Source organism: Stegodyphus dumicola, chromosome 3 (assembly GCF_044657685.1).
Source record: "Stegodyphus dumicola isolate Sdum_Otavi_A_Nest chromosome 3, ASM4465768v1".
In the NCBI taxonomy this organism is placed as follows: Eukaryota; Metazoa; Arthropoda; class Arachnida; order Araneae; family Eresidae; genus Stegodyphus; species Stegodyphus dumicola.
The window spans coordinates 37466453-37487249 of record NC_140770.1 but is presented as its reverse complement, the minus strand read 5'-3'; the positions used below and the strand labels follow the sequence as shown (position 1 = coordinate 37487249).

The 20797-nt window shown below is 30.2% G+C and overlaps 1 protein-coding gene across 3 annotated transcripts in view; it reads left to right on the top strand.

The window, feature by feature from the left end:
- The window catches only part of Pask (PAS domain containing serine/threonine kinase), a 117128-nt gene that overhangs the window by 68157 nt on the left and 28174 nt on the right, over window positions 1-20797 (top strand). For all 3 annotated transcript variants that reach the window (XM_035362621.2, XM_035362620.2, XM_035362622.2), the window contains 2 exons: window positions 8248-9035; window positions 20151-20311. In XM_035362621.2, coding sequence (XP_035218512.2) covers window positions 8248-9035; window positions 20151-20311 — 949 coding nt within the window. The remainder of the gene's footprint in view (window positions 1-8247; window positions 9036-20150; window positions 20312-20797) is intronic.

The window sequence follows — 20797 nt, the reverse complement described above, 5'->3', positions numbered from 1 at the left end:
ATTAGATCATTAGTTTAAACCAGTAAGATGACATGTAGAAATTATAAAATTAAAAATATGAAATCGTGATTTATGAAATAAAGAAGTATTTATGATCTAAAGGGTATCAGCATTTACAAAAAAAAAAAAAAAAAAAAAAAAAAAAAAAAAGCTTGATATTTGTTTACCTTATTAAACATTTCTTTCAATTTAAGTTGTTTAAGTTGCTTCATTTTTTTTGTGCCAATACTTTCTCTTTAATTCTGTAGACACACATAATCTCTTGTATAATTACATTGTTGAAGTCCTGTAACTGCTGTTTCGAGAATTCCGACTAACTTGTCAATCGAAATTTTCTCGTTTTCAGCAACTTCTCTGTCACTTTCTTTGCTATCGGTAACAGTATTTTCTGGATCTAGAACCATACTACAAATTTCGCCATTCTTTAATTGAATTGATGATTGAGAAGCATTGTCATCACAATGAAAAACTTCTTTTATATCATCTTCTTTTATTACCGCTTCTCCGCATTTCTTTACAAACTCCCTTGATTGGAAAATTTCACCTTTGTTTTGCGATATCCAAAAACCTTTAAAATTGACCCTATCATCATCAGATTTAGCTATTCTTCACTATACATATTTGGCTATGCCTCATGAGCTTGGGAACTAATGACAAGTTGTTCCATTAAATTTTATCTTGCTTCTATTGCACACTGAGACAATTAAGCCTGAATCATATTAGTTTAGTTATTTATTATACTTATGTCTATTTCTTGCACATGCTTAAGGCTTATCAGAGTTCTGAATAAATAAATTTCTACATATACATAACCCTTATTGATGGCCGGTGCTAGACATCTTACCGCCTGATGCAATCTCTGTGGATCCTAAATCCTGCGGCCATACGAGACCTGGCACTTGTTCTGGGTTTATGTGAATAACAAATCAGTTATTCTTAATTCAAATAGCCCTTAATGCAATCTTTGGGTCTGTGAGTATCATCAACAAAATCTGGTTTTAGCATAAAGAAAATTTTGGTAAATTTTTCCTCGTCAACATTGTTTAGCTCATTTAACTTAAATCTGTAATCATCGTCAAGTGTAATGTCAGCATAAAAGGTTACCATACTCCTTTATTATTCAATTACTAACATAAAAAATTGTTTAGGCATCACTACATGAGTCATTACTCAACATGACTACACTGGGTGGCAGAATTTAAGGAAGAAGAAGAGTTGGCAGAAATTTTTCATTGCAATAACAATGCCTCGATCATCAATCAATTAATGGATAGAGAAATCTGTAGTATGGTTCAAGATCCAGAAAATACCACTAACGATAGTGAAGAAAGTGACAGAGAGGTTATTGAAAAAAAAAAACTTCGATTGACAAGTTAATCGGAATTCTCAATATAGAAATTACAGGACTTGAATAATGGAACTTTGTAACTGAACAAGACATTATATCGGTCTATAGAATTGCTCACTGCACTGTATCAGTTCTTTATAACTCACTGCTGACTAATGATGACTTTGATAAATATGATTGGATAGGGAAAGTGAATGAAGAACACTTAGCAAGGAAGGAGCAAAAAGAATTGAACAAGCAGTAGAATTGGAAGAATTATCTTAATCAAATTGCTAACTGCTGGGACTATTTTCTTTCAACTGCAGTTTTGAGATTCCTTAAAACCTCCATTCTACGTAGCATTAACACTAAAATTCTAGAATTAAAAAAATCTAAAAAGTTGGGAAATGATTATCTCATTTAGAAAATTAAACATTCTTTTATCCCTTAAAATGCTAATCAAACTTTCTTGACATGCTTGCGTCAGGAGCTCTAAAAGAATTTTTTTTTTAAACAAATCAGCAATCACTTGCTTATTAAAATTAATCAGATCATGAGTGGAATAACACATCTCTATTTAACAGGGCAATTAATAAAATCAAGAAAGGACCTAGAGAGGATGAATGGAAACTTACTGCAATGAACTGATTTTATCCTGCATGATGAGGTCTTTTTTTTTCCTTCTTCTTCTTTGAAGCTGTACTGTAGGTAATATCTAGGCAGCCTCTGTCTCAAATATAAAAACAAATCAGCCAAATAGATGCAATAGTTATTCACAGCTATAGAAGTAAATTATATCAATAATGTTGCTACAGTCAGTCACTTTGATTCCAGGTTCAAGTAAATTACTTTTTAAAAAAAATGTGCAGACCTAAAATTTAATAACCGTCAAAGGACAACTGAAAATTATGTTTATATTATTGTTACATCAAAGAATAATTTTTAAGTCTCTTTGAAACAACTTACAATGGGGTAAAATTTTTATATTTGTCAGATATCCTACTTTTTTTAAGCTTCAAGAGCATATATTGCAAAAATATTCCATAAAAAAATCTTTGCACCAGCATAATTGCTTATTGGTTTTTATTTCTTTTCAGGGCAATGAAAACAATCATTATGTAAAAAACAGTTTTAAATCAGGATTAAATTATGTAAGGAAATATTTTATCCAAGTTTAATTCTCATAGACAGAATTGCTGATTTGAGCACTGAAATATACACTAATAAAATTTAAATTTTGGCAAAGGCCAAAATTTAAATTTTATTAGTGTATATTTTGTTTTCCATGGGAGAGGACTATAAAGCCAAAAAATTTGGAGACCATGTTAATAGACTCTGTAGAAGCAATAAGACTCTTCTAATGTTGTACCATGCTTTGTGCTGAAATATTTTTCCTGAATTTATACTAGTAATAATAATAAGTCTGTATATATTCTTTTTTGGTTGTGAGTAGTCATAAATTTCTTAGGCTGATAATATATACAAATATCATATCTTAAGTTTTGTAACTGGTTTAATATAAGCCACTTTTAATATTTGCTTTTATGAGTTATTAAAGTATTCATAATAGATAAATGACTAGTTGCAGATTTCTAAGGATTAGGTGTCTCATTTATTCAGTTTTTGTTTTTTTGATGCAAGGTTGTGTGTGGATAATTCTAACATGAAAGTGCTATTACTAAAATCTGAGAAGTAGCAGTTTTGAAATTTAATGACCTGTAAATTAATGAAACTTTTTCTTCTGTCTTAGTATGATTGCTAAAAAGGCTCTCTGTTAAGGGTGAAATCTCTAATAAGGGAACTACAAACTGAAAGTACTGAAACAAACATTACACGAATCTAAGCATGAGAAGATTTCACACATTCAGATTCACTAAGCTTGTAAAGACATTAGGTAAATTTTAGAAGCAGGAGAGATGAAAACGGCATGATTTCCGGCAACCACCTTCGCCGGGAATCGAACCACGGACCCCTGGAATACTGGCTCAATGTGCTGACCACTACACCATGAAGGCACGCTAGAAAGATGGGAGAAATACCTTATAAGCTGTGTTTATCAAATATTGCAAGAGCAATGAAAGATTAGTATTTCTACCTAGAAAAGAGGCAAATCCTAGTATACGTCACTGTTTGAGGGGGGTACCCTGAAAGGTTTCAGATTTTACATTATGCCTAAAGGGTCCTTTTTACTTCCTTGTACGAAGTAAAAAGGAAGTATTGTAATCACGAAAAGTTTCAGGCAGCATATTTCAATGAAAATAACCATTTTGACCGCTATTGAATGCAATTTAACGATGTTTTTGCTTGACAATCTGTACTTAAGGACAGAATAAAAGACCTTTTCCTCCAAAAAATTATAAACTGCTTTAAAATGAATTCTGAAGAGAATTTTTCATGGTGTCTGTATGTATGTGCATACGTATCTCGCATAACTAAAAAACGACTAGCCTCAGAACGTTGAAATTTTGTATGTAGGACTCCTATAACATGTAGATGTGTACCTTGTATTTTGGTAGCAGCTGGCCACATCAAATGTATATAAATATATTTATATACATTTGGTACGTCCAATTGCTACCAAAACCCGGTTACCCGGCTCAGTGATCTCAGTTTCTTTACTCTTAATGTTTGTAAGTTGTGCATTTTTTGCTTTAAAAAATGATTGAATTATGTTGTTCTTATCTCCTGGTTATGGTTTTTATGCCTTTAGTAAATCTGCAAGCAATATTTGTACAATTATCAACAATTTAAATGCGGTTAAGCCTATTTTTTAAATAATGTGGTGGACATATTTGTTTACATTTAAAACAGCAGAATAGTAAATTTGTTGCCAATCTAGGGAGACTAAGTTTTGCAACAACAAAGATAACGCCCACATTTATTATTGCGAATTAAATCTTGCTTAATTCTTTCTGGAATTTTTTTGAGGGAAAATGTGTTTAATATTTACTTTGTAATTTTTAGTATAGATATTTTGAGTTTTTATGTATTTTTGCCTTGTTATGAAGTAAGAACTCAATTAATTGAATGAGAAATACTCAATTGTCTGTGAAAAACTGTTTCTTTTTTGTTTTGTTTGCTTAATTTCTTTTATACATCGTTCTATATTTTTTGTAGTATTTGAATAGAACATGTGACAACAATTAGATTATTCTTCAAATGATATAAATTTTGTGCATTTTGAGTTATAATATGAACGAGATATAACACTGTTAAGTGAACCTAGCGCCAGTGTCGCTATGTAAACCAATGTAGTAAATTTTAAAGAGTGCATTTATTCTATTGTGTTTTATGCGCTATCAACGGAGTAGATTTAATTCCATCCAAAAAGTTGAAATGAAATGCAAGAAAAAATGCGTATAATTTAATATTCTGTACAAGGAAATCATGTGGTGTACACATCAGATTTTTTTTTAAAGTTTTGTTTGTTACCTTTATTTATTAAGTATCGTGTTCTTTGCACTTAAACCATAAAATTCAATTCAACAGCAATATCAGAAAATAATTTTAAAATGAGCAAAGCTTTAGAATTTCCAATATGCAGTCTCGCACGCTGGAGATAAAATTTTTTTTCCCTTTAAAGTGTTGCCATTACTTGCTTTGAAATCCCTCAGCTTGTTAATGAAAAATTCATTAAAGTATTACAAAATATGAAATCGATAATAAAACAAATTTCAAATTCCAAATCTTGGCTTCCAGATGCGATTTGGTTATTCAAAATTTGATGGCTTTATGTACTTTTGTTTTATTCCAATTCTAGAGACATACATATATTTGCCCATATTCTTCATTTTTTAATTTCTTTAAATATAACACAGGTTAATAATATTTGGTGGCAACGACTTGAGAAGTGAACCGACATTTATAGTGAACCAATGCAAAATGCCAAAACCATATTAATAGTCCTTCAGGGCAAATTGCTCCTTTGATAAGGACATTTGAAAGAACTAGAAGGACATGGGGAAAAAAAATCTATAAAGACATTGTGGGGAAATCTGAGACACTGAAACAGCATGAACACCAAAAGGATTGAGTTGCATAATTTTTTGGAAAGTAAATCTTTGAAACCTGAAATATTTAAAATTTAGTAAACAAAACAAAGTAAAGATAACTATTTGAAGATGGCACATATTTAATTAAATGTTTATTAGGCATTTAGAATTTTTCAGCATCCAAGTAACGGTGACCAGTTTTGACATGTCACAATGATAAGTTTTGATTGAATCTCATCTACAGCTTATTTGCTATTTAATTCTTTTATACTGAGTTAGGAAGTGAAGTGACTTAAATGAATTCCAGTGCAGAAATTATCTGCATTTTAGTGCTTGTCTTCTGTGTTGGGAACTTAAGTCAATTTTTTACCCAAGATGGTTTGGCCTTGCTTTCTTGACTACTCTTTCTTGACTTTCTTGATGTGTCTACACCTTTCGCGTGCTGTTTTCTAGCTCAATTGATTTCTCGCGCTCGCTCTGCTCGTTTTCGTTATTTTGTGTCATGGCTTTTTCAGCTCAACACAAAGTTTTACTGGTTCAACAGAATGCTCTTTTATCTGCCCTTCTTATAAGCCAAGAGGCAACAGAAGAAGGTAAAAAAAGAAAAATAACGAAATGGTCTAGAGATATTTTTTTGAAAGACTTGGTTGGCACATATCTTTCTGTGCAAAGCAGTATGGAATATTTATGCATTGTACTGTAGTACTCTCTATACTATAAACATGAACATGCATATTTATATACTATATAAAACCTTCTTCAATTTTTATATATTATTTCTCTTAGGAGAAATACAATATTCTAAATATGCCTGATTAAAAAAAAAATCTTGAGGATAACTAACAGATAGCCTGTATATAATATTTTTCTATTTTGCAGGTGTGAAAGCAGTTAAGCTAAAAACAGTAATTACAATACATTATTATTATTATTATTTTTATTTTTTAATCAAAAGGAACATGTTTCTGTGACAGTGAAAATTGTGTGCTTAGCACTCCTTATTCACTGTCCCTGTCAATCACTATAGTAGTTTGCTGCACTACCAGTATCAATTATCACTAGTACTAGTATCCTACAACTGGTCACAATGACCAGCAACCACAACTAGTACAATACTAGGAAATGTTCACCCAACAATGTATTTTATGCTCAGTCATTAAATACATTTTGCTGTCTTGCCAACTGTTTGTATACATCTATTTTTAATAATTTGCATGTATAAGCCGCACCCCTTAATTTAATTTCAACATATGCTGTCATTTCTATTTATGACCAAATCTCAAAAGTAATTTCACATTGACAAATTTTAGGTACCCAAGTCTTCAAATACATCAAAATTATAAACATTCATACCTTATCCAGGAATTTCTACCTGAGAAATAGCATGAATTTAATGATCAAAACTCCATTCAAATGATAGTAATAAAGAGTGGATAATAATAACAAATACTATTCATTAAATTATAGTCCATGTTATGAATTATGTGTGCTATATTTAGTTTCATTAAAAGTAAACTCCTTTCATGGAGAACGTAATTAAAAAACAGAGCAGAAATGGAGATTAAAAAACAGGAGACAAAACTGTCTTAACTGTTGACTGTTGTTTTAAGGATATTTCACTACATTTTTTCTTTCTTGGAATTCATAAGAACATTTTCTCAAAAGATTAATCTTTTATTACTTATACAAAGCTTACACCATTGAATTGACTATTGTGACTATTCTTAAATAAGTGAAAATATTTTTTTCTTTTTTTAAAAGTAATATTTTTACTGTTAAAAAAAAGCAGATTCTTGATATTGATTTGATGTTTTAGTAAAATTAATTCATGAAGTTTGTTTGGAAAGAAAATCAGCATTTGAAGCAAATAGCAATATAATATTTCTATCTTTTTTAATAAATTGATTCTTAAATACAAAAATAATTAAACAGGAAAAAAATTATAGTAATAATTTTTAAAAAAATATAGACAGAAAGAAAGAAATAATAATAATTTACACAGAAAAAATAAAATTTTTGCAAGCATGCATTTTTTTAAAAGAATTTTCATAATAAAATGAAAAATATTGGATGGGATCAATCATCTACAGGATCATACACAGCGTGCATAATCCTGAGCTTAACTTTCGCTTTATGAGTTTCATCCATATTTTTCAATATAAATTGAAAAACTCATTAAAAAATTCATTAAAAACTCATTAAAAATGCATGTCATCATCGCAGATTTCTTGCGAGATCAACTCTTTATGTCATTCGGATATGATGTGTTCTATATTAAAAAAAAGTCGATGTGACAGCAAAATTGTCTAAAGAAAGCTGCTTCATTTTAGCTTTGCTCTGATTGATCGACGCTTATCCCAAATTTGACGTAAAGTTGAAAACTTGGAATCCTATGCCATGAGCCCTAAACCAGATTCTGTGACGTAGCAGTGACTGGTTGCCTTGGCAACGGATCTCGGTTTTAACCACTTATGCCCTTTACGCCTTCGTCTGAACGGGGCCTTATCAGCCCTCTCTCTTGTAGATAAAAAGTTCTGGAAAAGTCTTTAAAAAAAAAGTTCAGAAAAAGCTAAGGGAAGGAACTTCAAAAAATGTAAAATTAATCTTGGGTTACTTAATTTTTTAGTTAGCAAAGGAATGAAAAAAAGATTTCTTTTTATTACTTCTTTTGGACTTATGTATCATACTAGTTGTTCTAAAGATATTATTTTAGATTTTCATGCTAAAACATGCTTGTAAAAGGAAAATTTGTTACTTATATTTAAAAAATTTTGTAAAAGTACCTCTGTGATTAAATGTTCTTACTCATTTAGTAAGTGCTTGATGTCAGATATAGAAAAATATGCCTTATTGTGATTGGAATGATAATATAAACAAGAATATTTTTCTGCTTCTTGTTTAATACTTTTTTTTGTGTGTATGTTGCAGGCCAATGAACCCTTTGGGTAAACATATTGAATTGTTAGTGGATGATGCTGTAGAAAGCATGCAAAATCTAGCATTCAGTCCTTCTCCAAGTGAAAACCAAGTTCCATTTTACTGTAGTGAGCTGTCACCATTGAGCAAAGAAACTTCACCTTTTAGCGCTTCTAAACTGCCAAATTCAAAGTCTAGTGAAAAAATGGCTGGAGGAGATTATGCAAGGAATGAAGAACTTTCAGAATCTTCTCAATACGAAAATAGTTCAAAACATCTGTCATACAGTGAATCTCAGGACACTCTTCACTCATGTACTGATAGCATCACAGAATCAGATGTTAATGCTAATGTTCTTGAATTATCTGAATATGAAGAATGTCCTAAAAGTGTTAGCGCCTCTAAAATTCCTCGTGAAAAACTAGATAAGGAATGTGATGATTGTGCAAGTTATTTTAGTGACTCTTCTGATAGTGAAGAAAGTTATTCTTCCCTTGCTGAAGATTTTAATATTCAAAATACCAGACTGGACAGTTTATCACATGAAAGTGTCAATGGTTTTCCAACACATGCAGCTAATTCTCTTGAAAGTAAAGTTAGCACATGTGAAATGCAAGACAGCCCAGTGAATTCTAGATATTCAGAATTCAATTCAAACTGTATCCCTTTTTCCATGAAAGTGTCTACTCCGAAAGAACAATATCGGACAACTTCGGTACCCATAAACGATGATTCTTATCAGAGTCTTCCTGAAGGTGGATTTTATGGTATAGGTCGTCACAAAGACGGTTCTGACTTAGGTGATGTTTCTTAATTAATCTTATATTTTTAATATTAATCTAATATTTTTAAAATTTAATTTTGTTTTATAATTAATAAGATTATTATTATTGATTGAAATTTTGAAATGTCAGTTGTCTTTCAGTTTTAAATATTATACCTTTTTGCAGAGATTTAAGTCTGCAATAATGATATTGTCAGAGATTTTAATCATAGTGTCAAAATTTTTGATTAATTGGTTAAAATCACTGATTATAGTCAAAATTTCTGTGTATTTAAAAATAGTATATTTTATATTGCTTATTAAATTGTAAAAAGGAAGGAAACTATAAAATTTTCCTAAAAAAGGTATCCAAACATTTATTTATTAACTGTGTTATATATGTTTTTATTTGGATCGTCTGTTTTTAACCTTAACTGTTGTTAACTAACCTTGTTGATGACAATATTTTAACAAGAAATGATAGATTCGGGAGTAGGGTAAATCTATAACTATATTGACCACTTACCTTTTTAATTTTCCTGCTGTATTGTGACCAAAAATAAGCATATTTTTTATAAACAACTGTGTATTCTAATCGATTATATATGAATTCAAATCTGCAGTCAAAACTATTACAAGTATTGCATTTATTAATTTAAGATAATTTTTAATTACAGCAAAATTAAGAAACAGTTAAGTGATTAAAGGAATGCATAAGTATAAAATATCTAAGATATCTGTTGATGCTCAGAGGTTTTTTTTTTTTTTTTAATTTGAACTGACGCACAAGAAATTTAGGAATTTGTTAGGACTTTAGAAAAGTTTCAATGTTAGTATTTTTTACTTCAGTAACTGCATTTAAATCATAAGTTTTTGATTTGTAAATTAAAAATGAGTAAGCTATCATGATTGTGTGTACAGGTTATATATCTTCAGCTGCTATCTTCTACCTTGATTTTTGATAACTTCAACTCTACCATTAGGAATAAATGTTTATTTAATGTGATAATAATAAATTTTTTGGCATTACAAGTTTTGAATTAATACAACTAAAAGCTGCTTATACTTTGTCTTGTACTGCCTTAGTCAGCATTTCCCAGTTAAACTGAATAATTTGAACTTTTTATATTTTCCCCAACATAAAAGAGTTATTTGTCTATTCAAGTCATGTCATGTCAAACAATATTTCAAGCAGAGAGATCATTTTTAAACAACTAATGGAGATCTTTATACCATTATATTGTAAAACAAGTATCTTATAACAAAGATATCCTAGTTTCTTGTGCCTTTTAACTTAAAGCACTTTCATTCTCAAATTTCTTGTTAAGAATTGTATTATTAAACCATTTTCAGTTTTATACCTTTCTAAAATCTTTTTACCCTCTTTTTATTTCTACTTTTTTATCAAAAAATTTAATGTCACCACCATTATTAGTTACAGCACTTACTGAGAATAAGCTCTTATTTAGTTCTGAAATATGTATGACATTACTCAAAATATGTTTGTAAATTTCTAATGGAATATTTCTAGGATTTGCTTAACAGGTTTTCATTATTAATCACGCATGATGAACCTGAATCAACTACCAACTGGTCTGTTTATGACATTAATATTTTCTTCATTAACACTTAGAAATGATACTTATTGATTATTAGTACTACCTTGGCTTTTATCTCCTGTGGAAAAAAACAACAAAATGGGAGAACTTTCCTATGTTGGTGCAATCAGTGAACTGAATTTGCTAACTGACAGTTTGTAACATTTCAGTATTCTGATGTTTCCATTTCGTGTACTACGTTGGAACTACTGATATGTACTCTCCTTGAATCAGTCACTCATTGATGAGCTAGATGCTCAGCTGCATATTTCATATTGCTATATAGATGAAGATAAGTTAACACGTGGCTTGAAAAACCTTTTATATCTGTTTGTTGTTAGATCTATCAATACCTATCATTAAGAATTGTGCATAAATTTTAAATATTGCTTTCATATAAAAATTCGGTCTGTAGAGTTGTAGTTGTACATAAAATTATAATAGTGATTTTAATTTAAAGGTTAAACTGCAGGCCATGCTTTAAGCATAAGATAAAAGAAAAGAGACCAAAGGATTTATTTTAAAAGTAAATGGAAAAATTATGTATTTCTGTGATGTTATGTACAATAATGTGTAGTGTATACATTTAATTTGTAACAAGGGATTTAAAAGAATAGAGTATACAACCATTATCGTGAAATAAAAGGAAAAGAAGAATTTGGAATGTGTCAAAGCAAATTGAGGGAGAAAAGGTACAGTTTCTGAACTTCGGCTTTCAATGACAATTTTTTCCTCCCTCTTTCTGAAGCTAATACACTAATGTTTGTGAAAATTGCAAGACCATGAAGGAATTATGCAAACTGGACCAAACTTACAGAAGATGTAAAGTGAGGTAACACATACAAATGATTAGAATTACAAAGCGCTTGCGCATGCATAGAATGAGAACCAGCCGCTTGTTAAATGTATATAAAGAACTGTAAAGTTCCACTGAAATCTGTTTATCGTCCTCTGTCTGTGATGAATGTTGAATTAGTGGTCAGTATGCTTTATCAACAGCAGAGAGTGCCATACCAATGACTAACGAAGTTTGAATGAGACTGTTTGAATACAAAAGGGGGACTTTTGTATCAAGGAATCGCAGTGTACAGTGATGCGTGTTTGGAAGAAATGGACAGAGGAGAACCAAACAAGGTGAAATCCTGGCAGTGAGACATGCAAACTGCGTGGGATGACACACATCATCCACATGGCTGTGGCAAATTATACAGTGTCCTCTCATGTGTTAGCACAATTTTGGAGCACGGCTACAGGTGTTATGTTGTCTATCTCCGCGGTTCGTTGCCATCTGCTGCAGCATGAGCTGTGTGCAAAGGTTCCTCTACACAGGATTCCCCTGTCACTGATTCACAGATTCCTCCAACTTCAGTGGGCACAGGAAAACAATGTGTGGCGTGTGTTGTGGCAATACATAGTCTTCTCCAATGCATCTCGCTACAATCTGGAGCACAATGATGGAAGAATACGCATCAGACATTACATCTGCTCCCACAGTGGGTTATCCAGCGTCATGCCACACAAACACCTGGCATCATGGGGAGCTATTAAGTATAATTGTCCATCTCTGTAGATTGCAACCCCCTTTCCACAGTGATCGCTACATAATGGAAGTTATGAAGCCAGAGGTCCTCCCCATTCTTTGATGCAGTCCAGGTGCTGTATTTCAGCAGGATAATGCCCATGCACATGTTTCTGGGACTGCACAAGCCTTTAGGGCATAGCAGGTTTCGCTTCTTCCATGGCCTGCTTATTCCCTGGAAATGTCGCCAATTGAGCATGTCTCAGATTTCGTCGGTCAGTGACTTGTACAGCTGATGGGGAACACACTAAGACTGAATTTTTTTGTCATGTTGAAGCCATATGCAATGCCATTCCCAGGATTACATTCATAATCTGTATGATTCAATGCCACACATATACAGGCTGTCATCGATCAACTTGGCAGACACACAAAGTACTGATTTCCACTCTTTATTCCACACATTTTATTTCCAACAGTTCTTTCATAATGCTGCATTTTTCACAAGCATTACTGTATATCCAGTGAAGCAACAGTTTATGCAAACTTTAGTGCATATCACTACAAATCAATTGAAAGAATTAATTCTGTTAAGGTTATTTGATTCCGCTGAACTTCATTGTCCTGCTAAACAAGTATTTATAAATATTAGTTTATGGTTTATATTGTCAGTTAAGAGAAAAGTATAGACTTTATAGCATTCTCAGTAGCAACTAATGAGAGTGCTAAAGGCCCGTCCACACGAGGACGCTCCCAACGTAGCTGACGTAACTTTTTTCACGCCGGCGTAAATTCGCGTGACACAGAAGACGTAAAACTGAGTACGCTCCTGTTCAGCTTTTTCGCACGCGACGCGCGCGTTTAGCCAATAGCCGACCGAGTTCTTATCGCGTGTCATAATCAGAAAACCTTCTTGCTTACCCGTTTCAATATGGCGTCAGAACCACACAGAGATGAGTTTTTGCTTAGAAATATCATAACTGTATACAGCAATAAAATAATCGGCATTGTTCACGTCATCTTCAGATTTCTCAAACCGTACATATTGGTTTACATTTAAAATTCTCATTAAAGGGAAATACTGTATATTTATAAACCAATGATCCAACCAGTATATCCATATGCTTCACCTATTTATAACACCTTAAGTAATAGGAACCTAAATAAATTACAGTTTCTACGAAATCAAAGTTTCTGCCTTACAAAATTCTCCTTAATAAATATTGGCTATATCATGTGTAATAAAAAGCTCTATAAATATCCCAATATTAAATACACCAAAAACTAACTCCAGCAGTGTAACAACTTCTAAAATAAAGCAGTTGACTGTGAAAGAGTATTCAATAAAATACAATTACGAAATTTTGGAGGAAAGTTAGAACTTGTGTCATACAGCAATCATTTATTGAAGTTTAATTAAATTACCTTTGCAGCGACTTCTACTTGTTACATTATTTTTCACAAATACTGCTATCACAGATAGCGAAGTGGTCAGCGCGCTGCGTTGGTGGTGGAGGAATGGAAAGGTGGTGAGTTCGAACCTCACCCGTAGACGGTATATAATTCAGTTAGTTTTTCTCATTTTGAAACGTGTTTCTTATATTTAATCATGAATCAATATATTCTTATTTTACCTGTTATTATTGTTTTAATTTCTTATTTTATTCATTATTATTAATTTTTTTAATTTAGTTTAAAAATGTGCATTGCAAATAGAAATCCTTATGTAATAATATATCTGCATCTCTTTATCATATATCATCTATAAATTCTCTCTTTATTTTAACTTTATTGCATATTTTATCATGCACATAATTTCTCATAAACTGTCCAAAGTTTGAACCTCATTCTAAATTCAAAAATAAATAAAAAGAAAAACAAAAGGCCAAGGGAGAGGGAGTTAAAAAAATATGAAGTTGGTTTTATTATATGGTGGATGGTGTATATAAAGAGAATTAAGTAATTTACTTCTCTTTATATACTGTATTCCAAACCAATTTTATAAATCCTAATTTTCATACAATATAGAATCTGCAAGTCTGTCAAACTGGTCGATACTCATCCTGAAGTAATTAAAAAAACAAGTAATATACCAAAAAAAAATTAAGTCAATTCCTACTTAAATCCACAAAGACAAATTTAAAAAATACAAAAATAAATAAATAAATAAATAAAAATACAAACAGAATTTTTTAAAATTTTAATTTTAAAAATTTTAATATGTGAAAAAGCTGTATTAACATCAAGTGTCATTCACTACAAGTTTAAAAAATTGTATTTGAACTTGAGTGGATGAATAAAAAGCATTTTATGTATTGAAAATTTCAACAAGATATAGGGAGAGTGTGAGCTAATAGTAGGAATTTAATAATTCCGGATATTCCTTTCGCAAACAAGACAGTAAATAAATAAAAAATAAATAAATAAATAAAATAAAATAAAAATAAAAATAAAAATAAAAAAAAAAAAACTCTTTGAACAGGTTGCTCTAAATAAATATTTCGGACCCATTCTTGTTATTTTTTGCGGTTTTGCCTCTGCTTAATAATTGCACTTAAAGTTTGAGCTATAAAAAAAATCATCTGATTCGGACAACTTGCTGCAAGCATACAGAAGAACAGCGAAGTAATAAGATACAGCTCTGTTGACGCTATATTACAGCGTCACGTGATTTTTGCGCAAAATAATTCTATTGGTTAAATTCACTCTTCACAAGCGTACTTGTTTGGACGCTTTTACGCTGGTAACGTAAAAGTGCGTTCGTCAGCTACGTTTCGAGCGTACTCGTGTGGACGGGGCTTAAGAATGCTAATGTAGCACAATCTTCTGTTTTCATGCAAGATATTACTGACGAACTTGAAATAATTGAGGAATTATTGGAAGTAATTTTTGTGCAAGAAAAAACTAGTGCACAAGATATTTTTTTCTAAAACGTAAACTATCACAGATGGCTATAAATTAAGTTAGGATAAAATAATTGAATCTGCAAGTGATTGTACAGCTCCTATGATTGGTGAAAAAAAATGGAATAATGATAAAGTTAAGAAACTCTGAAAGAATGCAACATGCAACCATGATGCATTATGGTTTTTTAGATAGATAAAGGTTGGGTTGAAGAAATTAAAAATGAGTTCAGAATAATGATTTATTATCATGAAATAAGATGTTAAGTTTAGAGCTGTGCTAAAATAGATTTTTGATCTAATAAATTGAATCAGAATTTTCATGACAACCACATACCCCTCCCCAAAAAATATAAAAAAATCAAGCTATATAATGATGCAGGGATAACTGATTTAGCTAACATTACTTGTTGATTTAACCATTTGATTGTCATTAGTGAGCTCAGTTCACATTTCAACTGCACACTGCAGTAGGTGCAAACAAACCAACTTTCATTGCAAATTTACAGCTGACAGATATTATCCATATCTGGAAAGAAAGAACTACATAATTTCAAAACTGCCACAGGATTGACCAGCCATTTAACCCAGGAGTGCACACACTCTTTTGAGTTACAGGGACATGCCCTGCATCCAAAAGACCCGGCTTGTGTTTTTTGAAGGAAAAAACTGTTACTCTTCAGGTTAAAGTGTTACATTTATGCCAAAATTTTATGATCGAACTTAAAAAATATGCAAATTATTAAAATTAAAATTTTAATTTCCATAATAATTATGAAATAAAAGTTTTTTAAAGGAATAGAAAAACATATTATATTGATATAGAATTCTTTAGAAATTCATTATATTATTATTCAGGTTACTCGGGAATTATTATTCAAGTTTGTTAAGAATATACTGCCTGAAAGAACATCTTCATCAGAAAGCTTCAAATTTTTCATCAATTGTTATGAACTTGCCAACAGTGTAATATTTCTGGTAGTTATTCACAAAAACTTCAAAAAAACTCTCTTATAAGTGCAAGTCTTTCTGGATGATGCGAGTTCCTATCTCATCAAAATGCAAAATCTTGATTATAAAAAAAAATAAATGTTTGTAGGATGCAGTTTTGTGAAAAAATTTCCAAGCCACTGTTCCATCTGTTACCCACAGATCCTGCACATTTACATGAGATGACTTATGCCACAAAAATATAAAAGGCCTATAAAAGCGAGAATTTCAATTACAGTTGTGTGATGAGCATCTCTCTCTTTGAAGGCTGTCAGAAATAGATGCAATATAAATATTTGTTTAACTGATGACGTTCAGCAACATTTGTTCACTTAATAAAAGTTCCCACGATTTATTTAGAGTCTGCACTATTTTGCCTTACTGATGTTCCAGGCAATTTAGTAATAATATTATGAGCAGGAGTTCTAACATGAGCTTTAGGCTTTTCTTTTGACCCCTCCCCCCCAATAAAGCAATAAATGTCATTCTCATTTTCATTTTCAGAATGCATCTGAAAGGTTTCAGATTTTAAATTACATCCAAGGAGCATTTTTCTAACATTTTGTCTGTTACCTTTATTTATTAAATATCATGTTCTTCGCACTTAAACCATAAAATTCAGTTCAAGAGCACTATCGCAAAATAGTTTTAAATTGCGCATATCCTTTAGAATTTCCAATACAGAGTCTCCCACACTGGAGATAAAAATGTTTTTTCTGAACAATGTTGCCATTGCTCGCTTTGAAATCCTTGATGTTCAAAATCCTTGAAGTTTGTTAATCAAAAATTCGTTAACGTTTTACAAATATGAAATCGATAATAAAACAAATTTCAAATTTGGAATTTGTTTTATGCCCACATGCCCATATTCACAGTAGGATTATGTCATTCTAAATCTTAATGTGAGAAATATACATACATTTATACAGATTTTTCATTATTTAATTTCTTCAAAAATAATGCAGGACTCTAACATGTGATGGCAACAGTTTGAAAAGTGAAACAGACATTTATAGTGAACCAACACAAAATCTCAAAATGAAAACAATTGTCCTTCAGGGACAAAAGCCCCTTTGGACTTACAGTTCTGTATCTTCTGTTCTACTGGGCCGATTGACAAAATTCAAATTGTGTTTTTCGTGTCTCGAAAGTGCAACTTAGGATATGTGTTAGATTTATATACAGCATTGTTCTAATATAGGTATTTTGATGTAAAATCGGACTTTTTCTGAAATGACATGCCAAATTTTTCCCATATTTCAATTCTACGACCCAAATTATGCCTAAATATTAAATTTTGTAAAATTTAGTGCAAAATTTACGGAGAAATTAAAAAAATTATTTTGGCACATTTCTTCAACTTCCGCCAAGAATAATTTACTTGGCGAACTTCTTAATTTATAGCAACCTATTTTCCCTTTTTTTTTTTTTTTTCATCGTACACGAGTGGAAAAAAAGGTCATCATTTATTACTTTCAAATAATTTTAACAAAGTGCATAAAACACATTTGGCAGTAATATACCAAATTTCAAAATGCACCAATATGTAAATTCATGTATATCTTAGAAAATTTTGAATAAAAAAATTTTTGCAGGTGTGCCTAGAAATACATTTGCTTTAATATGATGTTAAAAAATTTATAGGTTATAAATACAAAATTTTTTTCAAAATATTTGGAAATACAAATTTTAAAAATAAATCATAAAAAAGTGTGAATTATATTTGGATTAAGCCTTAATTTTGAATTCTGGAAGAAGGAATCAAGTAAATTTAATTAAAAAAAAGTGATATTGATAAATATATATCAAATTCAATTAACATTGAGGTGCTAAAGTTTTGAGAGCTAATTTTTTAGAAAAAGTCCGATTTTGTGTCAAAGTACCTATATTAAAACAATGCTATATAAAAATCTAATGCATATCCTCGTCGTGCTTTCGAGACGTGAAAAACAAAAATTGAATTTTGTCAATCAACCCAGAATGGGATATAGAAAACTGTCCCCCCCTTTTTTGCACTGTGCATGTGACAATAGCCAGCACATGCTGTATGCATGTTTCAGTGCATGTGAATTTATATTCTTTTTATTCAACTGGCATTTTGCTGAACAGCATTTACTGGTTGTAAGAATATAAATATTGATCATTTAGACTTTTTTCTCATAAAAGTTCTTTTTTCTTGGAAAATGCGTCATTTTGTTCTTTATGAACAAAGCAGTACCTATAAGCCATAAAGACATTCAAATGCTTTTAGCCAATTCACAAAGTCCCCAATGAGTTGGACCTTTTGTGAGGGTGCAGATAATTAAACAATACCCATATTTGATTAACATCTTTTCCTACTTGTCAAAAGGTAAATATCATCAGTTACAAACTTTTACAATAAAAAGTCTTTTATTGGGATTGCATGTATATGTGAACAGTTTTTCACTGTTGAAAATTAATAAGTCTAACTAAAGTACCAGACTGACCTACGAGGATCAACAATATATGACTACAAAATAATAAGAAAACATCTAATAATTTTTCTCCAAGACTACAAACTTTATTAGAATCAAAATGCCATTAAGTGTCAAGTTGTAATAAGAAGGAAAGAAATTTATAATTATATACAAATTAACATATTTATTTTTTTCTGTGTGTGGTGAAGAAAAATTACGTAAATATACAAGAAAGGGAATTGATTGCCATTTCATTCTCAAATTTTGTCACATTTGGGAAGCTTTCATAATTGTTTATTTTAGATTTAAGCTGATAGTAAATTATTTAGTGGTTAATTCAGTGGTTAATATTGGAACTGTCTGAAATAAATAAATAAGTAATGTTAATGAAATAAATGCGAGTCTGAAAATTTTAAATCTAGCTATCAGGATGCTTAAATTACAAAATGTAACTAATAGAAATTTCTTGTATGTACCAACCTTTAAATTTCAGACAGAAAATAAATATAAACTTCAATATTTTTCTTTTCTGTTATAATTATTATTGTTTTATACTCACTATTTATTATTATTGTAGTTATACTATAATTTAATCAGTGTTTATCAAATGGCATTTACCTGTCTTAAGTATCTCATTAATAATAATTTGATTATTATTAGTTGTAATTTTTAGGGTGCAGTTGCCAAACCATTCATAATATGTTAGTAATATAGTGCATAAAAACATGGCTGCAAGTTACTGTATTTTCAAGCAGAGTAGTGGACTAGTTGGAAATAAGTTGCAAAACTATCTAGTTGCTTCATGGAAAATTTTATAGATGAAGCCCATATGTTAAAAAATTGAATTTCAGTGTGAACTTTTTTGCTGAAGAAACTTCAGATGCAAAATCTATATGACTTTTTTGTTTGAGCAGAAAATTATTTAATTTCGTTTAAGTAGCATTTTGAGTATATGAATGTTTTGTTCGAGATTAGTTTTAATTTTTCAACATGAGGTTCAAGTGAATAAATGTAGAATATTTTTATGAACAGAAATGCAAAAATACTCATCTTAAATTGAAAAAGCTATGATAGAATGCAATTGCAGCTGTTCTCACTACTTACATTTTATATAATTTCATGTTATTTATTATTACTCTGCTTATTTATTATTACTATGTTATTTATTATTACATTGTTAATAAGTAATTTCTATATATATTTTATTGAAAATCTGTATTTTATTTCACTTTTGTACATTAAAAATGTATGTATGTTTTAGTATTAGTTAACAGTAATATACCATAAAAGTGCTTAAAGTAGGTTTGTATATCATTAAGTAATGTAAATTCTTAAAGTAGGTCAAACATTTATTGAAAACATGACTTCTGCTTCAGTGGAAGGTAGATTGAGAAAGTCCATACTTGCTCATGTTTAGTTTTTGATCCTTCTATGATTATGAAAAGTTACAGCACTTTCAAAATGTTACTTAAGGTTGTTGTTTTTTTAATCTTAATCTGCCTGTTAACATTAAGAATGTTAAATCTGTTTTAATGTTAATTTTTAATGTTGTCAAATCAGTCTGTGAAAAGACAGCTACTATCAGATAGTATCTGTTGCATTAAATATTGTAGTTTGAAAGTTGACTATTATTTTATAAAAGCTGGAAGCTGCTTTAATAATTTTCATTTTCATGATGAAATTTATTGTTGAATTTCTTTATAGCTATCGAATACTATATAAAGAAAATAGTTCTTGATGATGGTAAGATTCTGTACTGTTTATGGGTATCACAGGATCCTGAAGAATACAAAGAATGTTCTCCAGCACCAAATTATACTATGAACCATTCTGAGACAAACAAGATGAATCGAACCAGAACTGAGGTTATTGAACTGCTTTAAAATTTTTCTTTTATTTTTAAAAAATTTAAAACTGAATAAAATAATTCAAGATTTTTATGAATATGCTGATAATAAATTTTTATGAATATGCTATGCATATTTTGATGAAATTCTTAAACATTTAGAAATTTCTTTAAGGTATTTGATATTGTTAATATTAAAATAAGAAAGAAAAAGTAGATAATGCTTTTAATAAATTTGGCTTGTGTAATTTTTCAGGGGTTCATCTGGTAATTAATAATAACAGACATAAAAAAATTTTTATTGCCTTTTTTTAAAATTAATTTACTTAAATTGTTAATCAGTAACAGGTAGATTAAATTTCAAAGAAAGATTAAATACCTTACTCCAAATAGCAACGAACTGGCATGTACAAGATAAAAATTCGTTATTTTAGGCAGTGGTAATACTTTTCTTTTAAATAGCTGAGTTCTTTTATTAAATAAAGATAAATATATGCTTGGCAGA